This window comes from Geotrypetes seraphini, chromosome 1, assembly GCF_902459505.1.
Source record: "Geotrypetes seraphini chromosome 1, aGeoSer1.1, whole genome shotgun sequence".
Lineage (NCBI taxonomy): Eukaryota > Metazoa > Chordata > Amphibia > Gymnophiona > Dermophiidae > Geotrypetes > Geotrypetes seraphini.
The window spans coordinates 486,200,675-486,220,406 of record NC_047084.1 but is presented as its reverse complement, the minus strand read 5'-3'; the positions used below and the strand labels follow the sequence as shown (position 1 = coordinate 486,220,406).

General features: G+C 40.9%; 1 protein-coding gene across 13 annotated transcripts in view; it reads right to left on the bottom strand.

Annotated features, from left to right (window-relative positions):
• SUSD1 (sushi domain containing 1) overlaps nucleotides 1-19,732 on the bottom strand; it is a 236,561-nt gene that overhangs the window by 45,841 nt on the left and 170,988 nt on the right. For 3 of the 13 annotated variants that reach the window (XM_033926156.1, XM_033926166.1, XM_033926173.1), the window contains exon 22: nucleotides 8,836-8,890. The exons of 5 other annotated variants lie outside the window; for them this stretch is intronic. In XM_033926156.1, coding sequence (XP_033782047.1) covers nucleotides 8,836-8,890 — 55 coding nt within the window. Of the gene's footprint in view, nucleotides 1-7,483; nucleotides 8,891-14,931; nucleotides 15,030-19,732 lie in introns of those variants that run through there. 5 more of the 13 variants (XM_033926260.1, XM_033926147.1, XM_033926270.1 and 2 more) reach the window with 3 other exon arrangements.

Here is a 19,732-nt window from a genome sequence, read left to right as displayed (position 1 = left end):
TGAAAACAGATTTGCAATTTCCAGTAAGAAAATAATCTAAAGCGTGAGAAAATCCCAACAAAAGGAAAAGACAATTATTATTATTTAGTCCACAAATAGTATGGAGTCAAAGAACAGAAATAAAATAAAAGGAAAAAAAATCTCATTACCTTAGGAGTATTCACAGAGAACACAAAAAGCTGCCAGTTCGCATTACTCTTTTGGAACGGCAACAGGAACAATTATGATTTCACTACCTTCTTTAGCTATAATAAATTCTAACAATTGTTTGAGCTCAAAAAAAAAAAAAAGAAACTTTTTACCACCATAAGTAATACAACATTTTGACGGAAACTTCAATACAATCATAGCACCCAGAGAAATGACCCTCGGTCTATAGATTGAGAAGTCCCTTCTTCTCTGCTGTGTTACTTTTGAGAGATCAGGAAATATACGTATAGTTGAACCCAGAAATTGAACATTCATATTTCTGAAATAAGTCTTAAGTATTAAAACTCTATCAAACTCGAGAGCAAAAGTCATCACCAGGGATAGAGGGGTATAGATAGAGGATTACTGCACAGGTCCTGGACCTGGTGGGCCGCCGCGTGAGCGGACTGTTGGGCGCGATGGACCTCAGGTCTGACCCAGCGGAGGCATTTCTTATGTTCTTAGTCCTTTCCATTACTACCTCAAGAGAACTTTCTAAGAAATTTGTTAAGTCAATTTGAGTACCAGGATCCTCAGCCTGAGTTGGTGTAGAGCTAACTAAATTAGCTTTAATAGACAAATAATGTACTCTTACAATTGGTGGCAAATTTTCACTAGGCAAATGCAAAGCTTCATGCATATATTTGCGAACCATTTCAATGGCTGAGATTACTGGTGAATGGAGAAAATTCAAAATTCTCAAGTTATTTTTTCCTTTGATAATTTTCAATATATTCTAATTTCTTCTGAATAACAGTTTTTTCTTTGACAATATCCAATTGAAGATCTTTAACCTGGGAAATTTGTTGCTCATGTCTATGAATAATCTCACCGTGTTCTTTCAGGATTCCCCCATGGTGTTCCACTTTAGAGTTAATAGCAGCGTTATCTTTTCTTAAAACCACCACTGCTTTCTGAAGGCTAGAATTCATAATTTACATTGCCTTCCAAATTTCCTCCATACTCACGACAGGTGGTTTTTCTAACCTTCCAAATGTTATCACTTCTCCCCCGGCGTTCTTCAGTCTCCATGCTGGAGATCGGTGCAAGATCTCCGGCTTGATCTTCAACCCCGCAGGGTCTCCTAGCCAGGGCTACGTGCTTTCGTTTCCTCTACTGGGGACTTCAGAGCTGCCAGCAGCACAGGACTAGTAATTCCGGGCTGGATAGGTGCCTGTCTACCTTGTAGCATGGCTGTCCCTTAGGACAAGGCAGGGACCGGCACACAACCACAAAATAACCCCTGCGTGCTTCCCCAATTGGGAGGAAATCCCTGTGGTGGAGAGCTTACCTTGTGGCTAATGAACAGAATGGCATCACACAGGTAAGTATCAAAAGAATGAATTTAAATTTATTTGCCTTCCAGTCAGGGCCAAAAGAATACAAGAAAAGCAAAAGTGCAAAAATAACAGCAACAATAACTGGCAGCCCAATAACGCTGCACTCATCAGCCTGTTCTGATTAATACTCAAAAGTGTTCACCTTATGTCCCAGGTAAGTCTTACTTCATTGTGACAGCAATAGAGCAAAACTCAATTCAAGCTTCAGTAGTCTTCAATGCAAACAGAAAAATACTCATCACATTGCAATGTTATGGATCTTCCCTTCTCCTCATAGTTCAAGAGCAGAAGGTTGGTGGATTTGCCAAAGCGGCTCCTTGGCAGGACAAAGAGCAAAATTAACCCTCAAATCCCACCTCATAGATGTTGGGCAGATCCTGCCCCAACCTTCAGGGTTTTCCAACTCTAAGAAGGACACTGCTAGTGTTGCCTCACTGCAGCCAAGCCTCAGCTTGCAGCAGCCATCTTGGCTTAAAAAAAATCCTTCCAAACCAGCAGAATAACTTACTAGCACACCTCCTTCTAGCATACACAGAAAATTCACTTTTTCAGTAGTGACATCCTTCAAAACATAACAGCAGTTAAATTATTGTCCCAGCAGCCAAACAACCAAAACCCAAAAAGTCCAGAAAAAGAAAACTTTTCAAAAACAAGCTCATAATCCAATTAGCTTACTTCCATTGCTTCAGGAAACACAAACTCTGGCAAAGCCCTCCAGTCCATCTCCTCAGGTTCCTGGTTTATCTGGACTGCTTCTTCTGACTCTGGGTTCAGCATTTCCATGTCTGCTGGCTCTTGAAGAGGTGGAGGCTCTTTTAACATGAGAGCCTCCTCAGACTGCCCTCTCCTCTGAGACAGCCAGCTCTCTAAATGCTCAAGAGCTGCTGTGCCACGCCCAGCCCTACGCAGGGAAGGGCTTTCTGCAGCTGAGGCTGCCTTCTAACCTGTTTGGTCAGCAGTTTCAGAGATGGAGGATTTAAAGGGACCAAACCGTTTTTCCCAGGGCTATGTACTAAGTCCTGCCTGAACTCAGCCTGAGCTTTCTGGTCCTGTTCCTGCCCTGCAGGGACATACTGGTCAGCTTTAACCATTTTCACCGGGTGATTTCTGGGGCTCTTAACTGGCACAAGGCCGGAACAGGAGTCAGGCTTGTGACATCCTTCAGGGCTTAACAAAGCCCAATTTCCACTAAGATCCTCCATCAACTGTGGGGGTTCTCCTGATGCTTGTTGTGTCCTTGGAGTTATAAGCCGAGTCAGACCCTCCAAAGTCGTCTGAACTAACCCCCTCAGAGTCGCGGTTGCTGGAAGCACAGACTGCGTTAATCCTTTCCTCTTTCCCATCATGCGAAGAAGCACCGCAGGACGGGTAAGTTCGGGGTAAAGTCAGTTCAAGACTAAATTAGTTTTGCAGCTCAGCATGCACTCTGCTCCAGAGTGAGATCATTGCCAATTAACTCTTAATTGATGTTAATTGGGCGCATAACTTAGTAAGCACCTAAGTGGTATGTGCCTTGTGCAATGAAAGTACCTAAAATTGGGTAGATTATGGGTGTTTTATTGAGTTATGTGCATATTTTTGACTTGTGAACTTATGTGCACACAACTTAGGTACACACATTTAGGTCAAGAAAACCCTGGCATAAATAGGATGTGCCTAAAAGTTGGGACGCTTAGCGATGCATAGTGGGCTAAGCTTGATTCTATATGGAGCGCATAACTTTTATATAATCACACTTAGTGCTGTACTAGTTTGCCCTGATATTTTATGTGACATACATATATGAGTCCGACAATTAAGTCCATGAACTCATCCTAGAAAAAGTGTTACATACCTCACTATTGAATATCACTACGGTCACCTTAAAAGTACTCCCCTTGGGAAGCTATGCACCGACGCTAACACCTAGTCCACCCTTGAAAGCAATTTTGGAACTCTTTTTCTGGAATGTCCATCAGAGCAGTGGTCTTATTACCCTTGATGTCCTGAATGTCATCAAAATGTCTTCCTTTCAATATTTCCTTTATCTTTGGGTAAAGAAAAAAGTCATTGGTGGACAGAGATTAGATTAGTGAGTTTTGACTGTGGCTAATGGAAAAAATATAAAAATGTATATATTTTTTAGGGGAGTAGTAAAAGCACGGTTATTGAGCGCATGTATGATACCCTGGTCTTATGTGTGGGTCATGATAAAATTTTACATTAAAATGAAAGTACAAGACTTACCTGAATTATAGTAGTTTTGGGGAGAGAAAGGCATGGTTTATGCGCGCTTGTTAAAAGCCGAGGTTGCTCCTCCCCTCCTCTCCCTTCCTTTCGTCCAATAGCTCTTCCATGCCTATGATGGACACACCGCCCCTGAAAAGTGTTTGCAACTCACTCTGCTCCTTGTGACCCTGGGCAAGTCACTCAGTCCTCCATAGCCCCAGGTACGTTAGATAGATTGTGAGCCCACTGGGACAGATAGGGAAAAATCATGGGGATGGGAGAGAGATTAAAAGGTCAGGGCCTGAAGAAATGAGAGAACATAGACTATGTGTTTGGGGGGGAAGAGGGACAGGCAGGAGAGGAAGGAAGAGAGGTGCAGAGACCTGTGAGGGATTGGAGGGAAGAAAGAGGGGAGAGAAGCTAGATCTTGGGGAGGTTAAAGAGGGCGAGAGACCTGGCATATCTGTGTGAATTGATGTTTTTCCCATGAATTTGAATGTGCTTGATCAGAAAATAATTTTAAAAAAATTTTAAAGGTCATCCTGGGGTCTCTCAAAGCCACTGATTATATAATGTTCTGCTTTTCTTAAAATTTGCTATTTTTGCTTAATGGAGCAAATTTCTTGGTATTATAGCTATAACTTTTATGTTTTCACGTTCAGCAATGATACATTGATAAAAAGACATTTTATGTCAAGTCTGTTTTATTGAAAAAGAACAATAAATTGGTACAGAAATGACACTAGAGTCTCCAATATGCTTATTATAACAAGTTGAGTTGGCTTCCTTAGAACCCTACTAATAGAGTGTTACAACCACAAAAGAATAGGAAAATATTCTCCTGTCAACAAATAATAATTTAAAAAACATTTTATGCAAAAATTCTAGCAGTATTTTATTAAATGAACCTTCAGTATCTGCATTTTATTGTGGAAAATAACAGAAATTTAACCTACTTTGCTAATAGCTAAACACGTACACTTTGGTGTAGTCATCTACCCATGGCCTTCCAAACACTTAAGCATTCAATGTCTTCTTGAGATTTAGAATAAAGCCTGTGATGCTGTTCAACTCCTTGCAACAAGGCCTCATGCTGCACTCAGTGCCCAAAAAGAGCATCTCTCTTTTTCTCCCTCCCCCCAGCCTGTGCAAGTGAGGTGCCATACCAGATGTGGGCAGGGAGATGGAAAGAGAGGTAACAACTGGGAGGGGAGGCAGGGCACTCCCTCTGCCCTCTCTTTTCTCCATCTCTCCCTGCCCCCTTCTAGCCCCTTCTGCCACCTTTCCCTGTCCTCGTTCTACCCCCTCTGCCCTCCCCAAAGTCCATCACTCCCTCACAAATCTGAACATCTCTCCTTTCCCCAAAGTCCATCACTCCCTCACAAATCTGAACATCTCTCCTTCCCTCATCCCCAAGTCTCACATCTCTCCCGCCTTGCCTCATTTGAGTCCAACATCTCTCCCTTGCCCCACTTCCTCCCCCAAGTCCATTATCGCTCCCTCTCTGCCCAATTCTGACATGTCTCAGGAGTAGCCTTATTTCTAGGCAGCATTCTGTTGAAGGTGGTATCTTGTTGCTGGCCAGTATACCTGTTGGTTGGCTCTTTCTGTTACATCCCTTCCCTGGCATTTTCTATTTTTATCCCTCCAGAACTGGCAATTCCCTTTATTCTCCCCCCCCCCCCAATGTGTGTCTACTTTTACAGTAAATTTAAAGTTTCTGGCCGGAGGTGGCAATTTATGGCACTGTTCTGCTGCCAGCCCCAGCATCTTCTCTCCTCTGCAGCCTGCCTTCTCTGACAACTTCCTGTTTCCACTGGGTTTGGCCACAGTGGAGAAAAAGTGCTGGGGTCGGCAGCAGGACAGTGCTATGAATCACTGCCACTGCTTGGCAACCTTTGCAACAAATTTAAGGTAGACGCGACACGGTAGAGATTGCCGACTAACACGTACGCTGGCCAGTGGCCATTGGCTCCTAGGTGGATGAGCCTGAGTTCAAACTGAACAGGCAAGGCCCACCCCTTGGCTATGTCCCTGTTTCACACCACATCCCCCATCCTTTCTCCCCCACCATGGATCCTTTTTCCCTCTTCTATATAACCAGTCCCACTCTTTTTTCTGCATCCTCTTATCTTCCCGCATAGGCGGGAAGCAGTAGCAGAGAGAAAGCTTCCAGGTTGCCGAAGGCAGCTTGTTTACTTCACTTATGCTGCTGACAACCTGAAGAGTTACAGAAGCACTGCTGGGAAGAATGGTGAGCAAGCATGGGGATGGCATGGGGAGGGTAACAAATGCTGGACTGTGGGGATGGGGAGTAAAGGTAAGGAAAGATGCCAGACCTCCAGGGGAATAAAGGGAAGGGACAGATAGAGATGCCAGACCATGGGGGTGGGGGAAGAGAGAAATGTCAGACCACTGGATGGGGAAGGGAGGAGGGGGGAAGAAGAGAGCGATGTCAGATCATGGAAGTGAGAAGGAGGGAGGGATTTCAGACTAAGGCAGGGACAGGGAAAGACAGAGAGATGCCAGACCACAAAGAGGGGAGGAGGGAAAGGAAGGAGGGAGAGAGATGCCAGTCTGTGGGAAGGAGAGGAGAAACATCCCAGACCATAGAAGGGGGAAAGGGGGAAGACTGTACACAGGGATAGAGGGGACGGGGAGAGAGAAAGAGGACATGTTGCACAGGGATGGGGGGGTGGAAAAGGGTAGAGAAGAGAGATGGAAAAAATGCTGTTTATGGATAGATGGGAATAGGAAAGAAGATAGTGTGCATGGATAGATGAGAAGAGAAGACATGCTTTATTTTCTGCCCGTCTAGATTAAATTCTTTCTTACCATCCAGTCCTCAATTTCCCTCTTTCACTATGTCTACTTTTAGTTTTCCACCTCTTTCTCTCACCCCAGCTCTCCTATTTCACTTTCTCTTATTCCCCCAGTATCTCACTAACTCTATCCTCTTTCCCATCTGCCCTTTTTCTTTATCCCCATCTTTCATCCAGTGTCTGTCCCCTCTCCTGCTCACTTCCACCCAGCATCTCTTCCTATTTCCATCCAGCATCTGCCCCTCTCTCTGCTTCCATCAGTGTCTGCCTGCTTCCTCTCTCTCCTTTTCACTTTCATTCAGTGTCTGCCTGCTTCCTCTCTCTCCTTTTCACTTTCATTCAGTGTCTGCCCCCCTCTCTTTGCTCCACTTTCATTCAGCATCTGCCTCATCTTTCTTCTCTCTCAACTTTCATCAGCGTCTGCCCACTCTCTCTCCACTTCCATCAGCGTCTGCCCACTCTCTCTCCTCTCCACTTCCATCAGCGTCTGCCCACTCTCTCTTCTCTCCACTTCCCTCAGCATCTGCCCGCACTCTCTCCTCTCCACTTCCATCAGCGTCTGCCTGAACTCTCTCCTCTCCACTTCCATCAGCATCTGCCCGAACTCTCTCCTCTCTAAGTCCATCAGCGTCTGCCTCCTCTCTCTTCAACCCATTTCCATCAGCATCTGCCTCTCTCTCTCTTCTCTCTGCTTCCATCCAGCATCTCCCTGCCCCTCTCTTACCTCCTCATTTCCATCCAGCATCTGCCTGCCCCCTTTCTCTCTCCTCCCCATTTCAATCCAGCATCTGCCTGCCCCCTCTCTCTCCCCTCCCCACTTCCATCCAGCTACTGCTTCCCTCTCTCTCTTCTCCCCACTTCTACCAGCGTTTCCCCCTCTCTCCCCTACCCCTCGTCCACCAGCGTCTGCCCCTTTCTCTCCTCCTACCCACCAGTATCTGCCCCTCATATCTCCTCTACCCTTCTTCCATCAGAGTCTGCCTTTCTTTCCCTCTCCCACTCCACATCCACCCCCTAAAATGGAAGAGTGGTGCGGAAGGAAGAAGGTGCTGATTCTGACCCCACTGGCTGAGCGATGGGACTGAATGGCTGTATGGCTACACAGCCTAGAAGGAATAGTGGTGTTGGTCGTAAGGTAAGTACTCACTCCACCCAACAACAGCCTCTTCAGGGCAAGAAAGAACCTAACTCTTTCCTGCCTGCTGCCGCTTCCCACTATTTCTTTCAAAATGGCTGCTGATACTTCATACTGCAGCCTTGCGATACTTTCACAAATCTTGCAAATTTGCCACATGAAGTCTCGGCAGCCATTTTGAAAGAAACATTAGCGGTGGCAGCAGCTACAGTAGCAGCAGAGGGCAGGAAAGTGTGGGGTTCTTTCCTGCCCTCTGAAGAGGCTGTTAGACCACCAGGATTATTATGGTAGGTCTCTGAAGGGCCAACAGAGGCTCAGGGGCAGCCAGCACGATTTCCTCATTACAGCGGGGTTATTGCAGTATCAATCCCCATTCCCACACTACTATCACAGAACGGGTCACCATTACTGCGGAATTCCTGGGTGATATTTTGGCTCCTTAACCATTACCGTGATAATTACTGCAGTAACCGTGGCAATGGTTACTGTGTCACTCTTTAATATTCTCTTCCCTCCCTGGTCTCTGCCTGGCAATCCCTGATATTCTCTTCCCAACTTTGAATACCTTCACCTCACCTTGGATCCTATTTCTCTTTCATCATCTGTTCCAGTTCTTTCTGCTCCCTTCCTAGGTTCAGCCTTCACATTTCAATTCCAATAACATTCTCCCAACATCCCCCCCCCCACCACTCTAGAAATGCTCTCCTTACAGCCCCTCCTCTGGTTAACCAGAACACTCTCAGCACATTCTCGTCCTCCCTCAAAAGTTTTAATGGCATCTACTTACTTATTAGTCATTTACATTCTGCACATCTTACATTCTAGATTGTAAGCTGCCCTGAAGTTCCCCCTAGGGAGGGATAGGAAATTTTACATAAAATTGGAAATAAAAAAACAACAACAAACATAAGAAAAACTAAAGGATAAATCACTAAACAACTCATGACTATGGAAAAACAATACAAGCACACAGTTCTTAAGCAGTAATAATAATAATAATAATAAATATCCAATCTAACCAGGATGCAGCTAGAAAACAAATAGAAAGAAAATCTACAAAAATAGTTAAATCTTGACATTTTTACAAAAATACAATAAATAGTCCAAAATGTGAAAATGAATAGGCAAAAAGTTCCATAACCTCGGTCCACCAACTAAGGACTGGTAGTGAGATCAAGATTTCACTGCACTTTAACCTGAGAAACAACACAAAAATAGGACATTCCATAAAAATGACTAGCAGACTAAATGAAATTATAGAAATATTTTTTTCATACAGTGCATAATTAAGCTGTAGAATCTGTTGCTAGAAGGATGTGATCCCTGAATGGAAAAATTTTAAAACATATTTTAGCCTGCAAATCCTTTGCTACCAAACTGATTTCTAGATTTTTGAATAAGCCAAAAAATAGTCTTAGAGACATCTGGAGCATCGAGATGAAACAGTATATTTCTGTGTCTCGGTCACGAATTTGGACTTGGAGATTGAAATGTACAGCGTCAGCATCTATGAGACAAACATGGTTATTTTTGTTACATAGGATTTTCTGGACTCCAGTTCGATTAAATAAAATAGATAGTTCTAAGTCTAATAGATGCTGGCATTGTCATACTGGTATAGGGACTTTGGATCATCTGTTGTATTTTTGTCCATTTATATTAATATATTGGAAGTCAATTTGGGAACAAATAAATTTAGTACTAGATTCAAATGTTCCAATCTCATATGAGGCTATAATTTGTGGAACAATTTCACATGTGAAACCCACTCTAGATAAATATAAGTGTCGTCTATTTATGATCCTAACAGGTATAGCCATTCAACTGATTACAAGTAATTAGAAAAACCATGATAGAATTAATTATACATTTTGGAGGGTGAATGTGTGTACTACATACAGATATGAACAAATTAATGCAGAATGTAGGGGTTTTAGTGAGGTATTTAATAAAATTTGGAGCCCATTGACTAAATTTGTGAAAACATAATAATGTATTTTCATCATATCTCTTCTTTTCTTTGGTTTATTTATCTTTACACATCCAGGGGGGTGGGAGGTTTGAGGGAGGGGAATAAATATTGATAGTGATATTTGGGTAACTTTATTCTTTATTTGTATTGTATATTAGGATATATTATGATATAATTATATGCAGGAAAATGAAATTATTGAATGATATTTATGTAACCTGTATAGATAATAGTGTAATATGTGGAATATCTTTTGTTCTTTCATTTGTATGACACTGTTTTTGATTAAAAACCAATAAAGAATTTAAAAAAAAAGATAAACATAGTGGGATTCAAAGATGTTTGAACAAGTTCCTGGAGGAAAAATCCATACAATTTTTTTTAATTAGGTCTAGCAAGATCCTTTGTTCATCCCTTGAAATCTACTATGAGAAAATAGGCCTATCTTTTGGGATCTGCTGAGTACTTGCGGCCTAGTGTTGGAGACAGAATGTTGGGCTTACTAGATCTTGGTTGGTTTGATGTAGCAGTGCTTTTGTTATGTTCCTCTTTAATAACCCTTGAGAGGCAGAATGCAAGATACATACAACTATATATACAATCAGCAAAGATTTCAACAATGAAGATGCTAAGTCAGGCAGTAATTTAAATAATAGCATCACAACTTAAAATTATAAATGCACATCAGAGGGAAAACCACATAACAACAAAAGACTGGGAATGATGTGATTGGTAATTTTGAACAAACTGTAGTGCTTACAATTTTGAAGCAAGTATTCCAAAATAGACTGAATTACAGTAGTCTAAAAGGAGCCAAATTATAGAGTGCACAACTCTAAGGAAATTAGGAGATTCCAGTAAAAACTTCAGCCTGCGTAAAATATGCAGTTTATAAAATATAATTTGTATCACATTCCCAAGTGGAGACCTAACACCAAGACATCATACAGTACCTGCTGAGAAGTAAAAAATTATTTGATCTTCTAACACGAGATACCAGGCAAATTTAACAAAGGAATTCCTTGTCAGAAACTAAGGATGTTTTCAACATTATGCTCAGCCCTCTAAACTAAAGGCATTTTTATTTAAAGATGCTTATAACATCTAAACATCTTTATCAGGAGATATTCCATTCTAATTTACTAAGATCTCCCTTTTTTTTTTTTAGCAAAGCTGAAAATTTTTTTTTATTATCCTACTTTTTCTTTTTACCTTAATTGTTTCTTTCCTATCTAAAATTGTAGTTCTCCCCTTTTATCCTATTGTACAAATAAGTCAGTATGTCTCATTTACTGTCCTTAAATGTATTGTTTTTTGTAAAGCTACCTGCAAACTTTTAATTGTAAATCGCCTAGAAACTACATAGGCGATTTAACAAATTTTATAAAAACATGTAAACTTGTATATTGGCCAGATTATATATGGTACCATAACTAAAGCGCGCAGGACTTTGTCGTGCCGACAATCCCGTGCCGACATTTGTGCACAGGACAAATGCGCGCTGCTATTTCTGCTGTTCACTTAGAAGTGTGCGTGCTGCTGTGGGGGGGGGAGGGGTGTGAAACTCCCCCACACTGCACTGAAAACTGCCGAAGAGCGAAAATGGGAAGGAGAACGGGAGTTTTCAGTGTAATGGGTGGTCCCAGGGGTCCCCCCACAGCAGCACAAACACTTCTAAGTGTAATGGGGGGACCCCCCCCCCTTAGAGCACTAACGGGAACGGTAAAAAAATGGCAGCGCGCATTTGTCCTGCATGCAAATGTCACCACAGGATTGTCAGCGTGCCAAAGTCCTGCACGCTTTTGACGGTTCACCGATTATATACAGTATGTACCTAGGTACCCTCTTAAACTATTGGGAAATGGATGCCAACAATGAAATATGCCTTACAGATCTACTGTAGTTGACTATGAGTAGCTCCAAAAAGGACCCAGATTCACAGGAAGCATTCTCCGCACTATCTTCCTCCCTGAAAGCTCTTACAGCTCTCCCTACCCCCCTTGCTAGATTCCAGGAATCTCCCAGTAAGGGGAGGTTGGGGATGGTGTTCTTGAGTCTGCTAGGGAGGAAGACTTTTCAAGGCTGTTAAGGAATAGGAGGGTTTTCTTGAGGTTGCAAGAGGTTCTCAGAGAAGATTGTTGGAGGTAAGGTTATTTTAAGTATGCCAGGGGATTTGTTGGGAGTCAGGGGCACTCTTCTTAGATGCAAATGTCACATTATGCCCTTTGCCGATAACATTACATTACATTAGAGATTTCTATTCCGCCATTACCTTGCAGTTCAAGGCAGATTGCAAAAGAGTTAAAGATGGTGGGTTACAATGGAAGATAGTTTGTCATTTCTAGAGAGGTAAAGAGTAGGTTATGTAGTTTTTGTGTGGCGGGAAGAGGGAGGGAGGAAGGACGGTAAGTTTGGTGTTAGGACTGTTTCAGGAATTTCTTGAAGCGTATAGTTTATTTCTTTTCTGAATATCTTGTAGGCTGGGGTCGTTATCAGTAGATTGGAGATTTTGTTATCTAGTTTAACTGCTTGAGTGGCTAGGAGGCCATCGTATAGTTTTTTCCGTTTTACTTCTTTGATAGAGGGGTGTGTGAATGGGGTGTGTTTTTCTATGTCTGACTGAGGTGGTTTGGATGAGGCGGTTTTTCAGGTAGGTTGGGCTGTCTCCGTTTAAGGTTTAAATAACATACAGTAGAATTTAAATAGTATTCTTTCTTGGATTGGTAGCCAATGTGAGTTGATGTATGCTTCTGTAATATGGTCATGTTTCCTCAACGAGTAGATGAGTCTCAGAGCTGTGTTTTTGGATAGTTTATAGTTGTTTAGTCTTTGTAGCAGGGCAGGGGAGGTAGAGGACGTTGCAGTAATCTAGTAGACTTAGGATTAGGGATTGTACTATAAGATGGAATTGTGTTCTTTCAAAGAATTTCCTAACTTGTTTTAGGTTTTTCATAACTGCGAAGGATTTCTGTATTGTTTTATATATTTGAAGTTGCATGGTTCAGCATTGGTCTATAGTCATTCCTAATAGTTTTATGATAGTTTGAATGGGATAGTTGATTGTGTTGATTTCTATATTGGTTATGGTTGGGACTTTGTCGTTTTCGAGGAGGATGAATTTAGTTTTGTCTGTGTTGAGTTTCAGTTTGTGATCTTTCATCCAGGTCGCTACTGTTTCTAGTGTACGGTGTAGTGTTTTTGTCACGGAGGTCTTTGGCTGATCAAAAGGTATGAGAATGGTAATGTCATCTGCATAACTATAGGTGGTTATGCCTAGATTATCCAGGTATGTTCCGAGAGAGGCAGTATATAGGTTGAAGAGAGTAGGGGATAGTGGGGATCCTTGTGGTACACCGCAGGGGTTGGACCAAGGTTCAGATTTTTCTTTATCTGATTTTACTCTGTCTGTTCTGGATTTTAGGAAGCCTTCAAACCAAGAGTATACTTTATCTGAGATACCTATTGCATCTAAAATTTGCAGTAGGATGTTATGGTCTACCAGGTCAAATGCTGCGGTCAGGTCCAGTTGTATGAGAAGCATTTTTTTTCCTGTGCTGAGGTGTTGTCTGGCTGTGTCAATGAGGGAGCCTAGTAATGTCTCTGTGCTGAAGTTGGATCTGAAGCCAGATTGCGTGGGGTGAAGTATATTATGGTCTTTAAGATAGTTGGTGAGGAGTTTGGCTACTAGTCCTTCTGTCAGTTTGACATATAGAGGTATTGAGGCAATGTGTCTGTAGTTAGATAGTTGGTCTGTTGGTCCTTTTGGATCTTTTTGGATTGGGGTGATGATGATTTCGCTGAGGTCAGTTGGGAAAAGGCCATCTGTGAGCATGGTTTGTAGCCATTGCAGAAGTAGAGTACGTAATTTTGTGCTGGAGGTTGTAAGGAGATATGATGGGCAATGGTTGAGGTCACAAGATGCATTGAGTTCAGACCATTGTATGTTGGGGAATTGAGACCATGTTCTGTCTGCTGCAGTTGATTCTTTATCTGTGGGAAGAATTGTGAGTTCGTTTAGGTGGGATGGGATACAATTGAGGGTGGCTCTGGCATTTGTAATTTTGTTCTTGAAGTGTTCTGCTAGGAGGGTGGCTTGAGGGGGTGAGGTATTGTTAGTGGTCATGTAGAGTTTGGTATCTGTTAGGCCTTTTAATATTTGGAATAGTTTTTTGGTATCTTGGGTTTCTGTGCCTATTAGATTAGTGTAGTGTGTTTTTCTCTTGTCCTTTAGTAGTAGTTTGTATTGTTTGTTAATTTTTTCCAGGCGGTTTTCATGTGATCTAGGTTAGTTTTTCTCCATTTTCTTTCTAGTCATCTGCATTGTCTTTTAAGTAGGAGTAGTTCATTGTCAAATCATTGATCTGATCTTCTGCTGATTCTAGTTTTGGTTTGTAGTGGGGCTAGTTCATCAAGGATGTTGGTGGTCAGATTGTTCCACTGTGAGATGAAGTCCTTTGGGTCACAGTCCTGGATTGTTTCATCTATTTTTATCCAGAATTTGGAGGGGTCAATGTGTTTGCATGAGGTGTAAGTTATATTTTTGGGTTTAGGTATGACAAAGATGCATCCATGCTAGTGACAATTCACTTATTATGAGGCAAAAGTAAGTACTGAGAAGTAACTGCAGTAATAGATGTTGACCTCTAACACCTATCACACAGGCTGTACAGTTACTGTGCTTTATTTTTTGTAATACATGCTAACTGCACAACTTTACTGCACTTTAGTTAACAGGCTTCTAAGTTAAATGACTAGTTAGTCCACACAGTGTAGATGTTTTATATTTGGATATTCAGTGATACGACCTACTTGGATAGCACAGTTGAATAAACAAATAATTTCACAGTTAATTATACATTCTTCACATGAATGAATATTGGCCTTCACTTATAAGCTTCAATAAATAAATCCATTTAAAATTATATGTGGCCTTTCAGTAATAGCACAGGTATGTTTACCGTATATACTTGAATATAAACAGTTTTCTTTCCATATAAGGGGGGGAACTATTAACTCGAATATAAACCAGGGGGGGGTTACATTCAAGTGTACAGTAACTCTCCCCCAACCCAATGATGAGCAGTTTTTCCTCCAAACACCCACTTCCCGTGGTTACTGTAATTTTTATTCCTCCACCAACCCCTGCCCTTCCAGTTACCAGTTTAAAATTGCACCTCTTTCAAGTGCTGGTTTACCTCTGAGCAGCTTGGGTGTCCTTCAGATCCTTGGAACTGTAGAAGAGGTAGCTGTTTGCTGCTGGTAGCTGAGGGCCCATGGGGAAGACTGGGGCAGCTGAAGGCAGAGCTGCACATTCTTCCACGAACTTGGAAAGGCTCGCGGCAGGTACTCTATGGGAAAAAAGGCTGGAAGGAAAAAGGAGTAAAGAAAGACCCAGGCTGCCAAGAGTCAAAACAGAGGCTTCAGCCTGATCTTAGGACTGATGGTAGCAGCTCCTTCCTCCTTCGGTGATGCTGGAAAAAAATATATGCTGCGCCGGTGCAAGGCCTTGAGCATCTGCACATGCTCAAGGGCTTGTTGGCTGTTGCCCTCTTTGAGGATCTTGGGGGGGGGGAGGGAAGGAGCTGGCGAACATGGAGGATCACTGGTAGCTTTTTTAGTGCTGGTAACTGCAGTGTCAGTCAGGGGTCAGGGTTGCTGGTGTCTGGGTGCATGTCAGCTTCCCCCGTCATCTTGTGGAAATTGTTTGGGGTGTGAATGTACAGCAGTGCGCCTATGGTCAGAAAGGAGGGGGACAGCAGCATGCAAGTCAATGGAGGGGTGTGTGTGTTTATAAACCAAGATAACAGTTTTCTTCCCAAAAAGGGGAAAACTGTTAACTCAAATATAAACTAAGGGGGGGGGCTCAAATATAAACAGAGACCCCCCATTTTTGGGCCAAAACATCTATGTTTATATTCAAGTATACACAAGTATATTCGTCACACAGTAAAGTATATTATCCTAAGGTTTCTTCATCAACAATATAAAAAAAAAACACCAACCACCTTAGGTATTAGAACTATAGCCCATTTAAATACCTCAGCGGTGCAACTGTGTGTCAGTGTCATACATTAATAGTGAAATCTAACTATTTTTGGTTTCAAAGTTATTTCTATCAACAGACTCAAGGAGTTGTGATGGGGGCAACATTGGCCCCCTCAGTGGCTAATTTGTATATTTCAAAATTTGAAGCAGACTGCATATATCCAGCGCCAATTTTTCAGAATATAAAATTATGGAAACATTATCTGGATGACTTGGTGATTTTCTGGGGAGGATCATATACAGAATTAGAAACTTTTCTGACATGGATTAATACTTTGGATCCACATCTCATATTTACTATGACCCACCACCCAAAGAAGATCTCGTATCTGGATTTAATGATAATTAAAGATCAGTTAATTAAAACCACTCTATATAGGAAAGAGGTAGAGTGGAATAATCTTTTACATTTTTCAAGTTATCATCCATAGTATTTGAAGTATAATATACCGGTTAGTCAATTTCTGAGAATATGACATATATATTCAAATCAAGAATTTGACAAGCAGGCAAAAATACTGATTCAAAGGTTTCGAGAAAGAAATTGCCCTATGAAATCCATCAGGAAAGCTTACCTTCGGGCTAAATTTGCACAGAGATCTTTGCTTATCCAAGAGAAAACTGGGAGTAATATAGAAGAGAATCTGATCTGCGTACTTCCTTATACAGATCTAAGTGGTAAACTGTTTCAAAGTATAAAATATCATTGGTCAGTACTGCAGCTAAATGTATGTTTTCAACAACATCCGATTGTGTCCTATAAAAGAGGACGGACTATGGGAGAAATACTATCTTTGCAGAAGTTTGAGAAAATAGGTGAAGCAGCTAAAGATGATCAGATTTTTGCCCACAAATCTTGTGGACAATGTCAATGGTGTCAACAAGCCATAGTGGGTCCCTATTGGATTCATCCAAGTACGAAGAAGGTCTTTAAATCTATGATCAATACCTCATGTACGAGTAGCCAAGTAGTGTATATTATCCAATGCCCCTGTGATTTGGTATACATAGGCAGAACAAGTAGGAAAATCAATGTAAGGCTTACTGAACATAAATCTAAAATTAACACCAGGAGTCTGGAAGCTCCGCTGGTCCAGCACTGGCAAGAGTTAAAACATAAAATCTCAGACTTAAAATAGAGGATTATAGATTATATTAAAGTAGGGTGGGAGGGTGGTAATTCTGTAGAACGTTTAAACTTCAAAGAACAAAAATGGATTTTTTTGTTAAATACCGTTAAACCATGGGGCCTTAATACTGAAGTGGAATGGATGACATTAATCTAAAAATCTCTAACGAACAGCTCCTTGTCATTTTTGGGGCCCTGATTAGATATGTACTAATGAGATCATGACATATAAATTTCTTCAAAAAAAGCCGCGGCCATGTTTGCTGTGGAAATTGACAGAATAGCACACATGGAAATGGCATAACTAAGGTAATTGTAAGAAAACTATGTGTTAAAGTGTACTAAAATATATTAAACCAGACTAACCTAATAGATTTTAAGTGATGTTTCTGCTGGGATAGTCGGTAAAAAATTTTTAAGACTGGTGACGGCTGAGTTGTATTTATTGGTTATCTCTCTTTTTACCGATAGGGAAAATACCTTGATAAAGCCCTCTGGGCGAAACATAGCCTATGTTGGATGAAAATCCCTTGCTATGCTTCTTAAAGAGAAGAGTATTTGAATATTAATTTTGATAAATGAAATGAAAATTAAAATAAATAACAAAACTAAAAAATAGACCGATGAAGATTTTGGTGCTATTGAATCTGTGTATAAAAATGACACACAGTTGCACCGCTGAGGTCTTTAAACGGGCTAGAGTCCTAATACCTAAGGTGGTTGGTGTTTTTTTAATATATTCAAGTATATGCAGTATTACTGCTGAAAATCCACATAACTGAATATTCGCTTCAAAATGACTTGCAATCACAAGTTGTCACATTTCCAATTTAACCCTGCAGATTTTTTTTCCGAATTTCTGTATAATTTCCATACAAGCTCTAAAGCGGGGTTCAGCAATCTCTAGCATGCATACCATGTGGGGGCATGCATGCTCATGCAAGGCAAACCAGTCCTTGATAAATGTAAATGGTGGTACCACACGTAGACTGATTATGCTAATGTTGCAAGAAAATGCTGGCTATGCTAGTATATGCACTAGTCAGGGACAAGTGTACTGGGTGAAAACTATGTTGAAGCATCCGGCTAGTCTTTATTACTGCACTCTTTTTATGGATTTATATCATAAATTTAGGGAATACAAATATTTCTTGAATAAGTATAATTTCTATGTTTTGCTATAACCTTTTTATGCATGAACATTACAGACACGTGAACACATTAGAATCGCTCCTTTTTAAAGTTTTGCATTTTATTTTTGTTTGAGGCCCTACTTGTCTTATCACTTTCTCTTCAATTACATCCCTATTTGATGAATACAGCACCGTATCAATTCTGCATATGGATGGATTAGAGATGCTGGCAGCCAAAACCAGGGTCACATGGGTTGAACAGCCTTCTTAAGCTGCACCAACAGGCGTAGGGACACCTGTGAGCACAATGTAGTCTGCAAGCAAATATTGGGAATTTGGTTGACAAATGTTTTAGTTGGAGACATAGGGCTCCTTTTACGAAGGTGTGCTAGCGTTTTTAGCATACACACCAGATTAGCGCGCTCTAGCTGAAAAACTACCGCCTGCTCAAGAGGAGGCAGTAGTGGCTAGTGTACGTGGCATTGTAGCGCGCGCTATTCTACGCGTTAATGCACCTTCATATAAGGAGCCCATAGCTGTAAGTAGTAGGGAAACGAGATGGAAAATGATAATTAAAGATCAGTTGATTAAAACCACTCTATATAGGAAAGAGGTATAGTGGAATAATCTTCTACATTTTTCAAGTTATCATCCATAGTATTTGAAGTATAATATACCGCTTAGAATGTGTTATATAGGCGATTCATCAAATAATAATAAACTTGAAACTTGAACTTGAGAGAGAAATAAAAACAACAGATCAAGAAATGCAAGATAAAGGTGTATATATAATTTTGAAAGTATATTATTGTACATTGGTCCACGGTTATGGGATGCTCTGAATGGTTCATTAAGGCTATGTCAGGATCTGAAATCTTTCAAAAAAAAAAAAATCTTTTAAAACGTATCTAATTGTTAGAGCATTCCTTTAGATTAGGGATTATCTTTTTTTTTTCTCTTCCTGCTAAACTCGATTATTTGTATAGAGTTGTAAGTTTGATATGCAGTATTGTTGTTATTTTAATTTAGATTTGTATGTGAATTTTGTAATCAGCTTAGGTTATAAGTGGAATAGAAATGTTTAAAATAAATAAATATTGCATGATAGATTGTTTTAAATAAATGTATGATTGGCCATTGGTATTGCTTTAGTGTTCTCATATACTGTAACCTGAGAACAGACAACACCTGGACTTCACTGTTATTAAGGACTGAAGATCTTTTCTTAAGTACTCTAGCAACAACTGTCCAAATTTCACAATCAGTCTCACTGGGAAGTCGGCTTCTCTAGCTAGTATTTTACACAGTATAACCACACACGCATATTCTGATGGCAACAAACAAACTTTCTTAAACTGAGAAACTGAGGGATACTCAGGTCTCCAAACCCTGTTGGATTTTAAACATTTTTAGCAGAATTTTAATATGTCTAGGACTCAGTCAAGGACGAGAACACATATTTCCTTCTCTCTTCTCTGCTATCCAGAGACATTGGAAGAAGTTTTGCATAAGCCATAGAGTCTCTTTGATTTGAAGTGGAAGATTCCTGATGCAGCCAGATGGCGACACAGGGAATCCCTGTCAGATCTTTACACCATTGGATGTGAAATCTGATGTGGCATGTTGCAGCAGGTGTTTATTCTGCTGTGTATGAGAACCAGTGAGGCTCCCCCCCCCCAATCTGGTATCTCTCCTTCCATTCTTATCCCCTCTCACCCTGACTATGATCTAGTATCTCTCCCTCTCTCTCACATTCCCT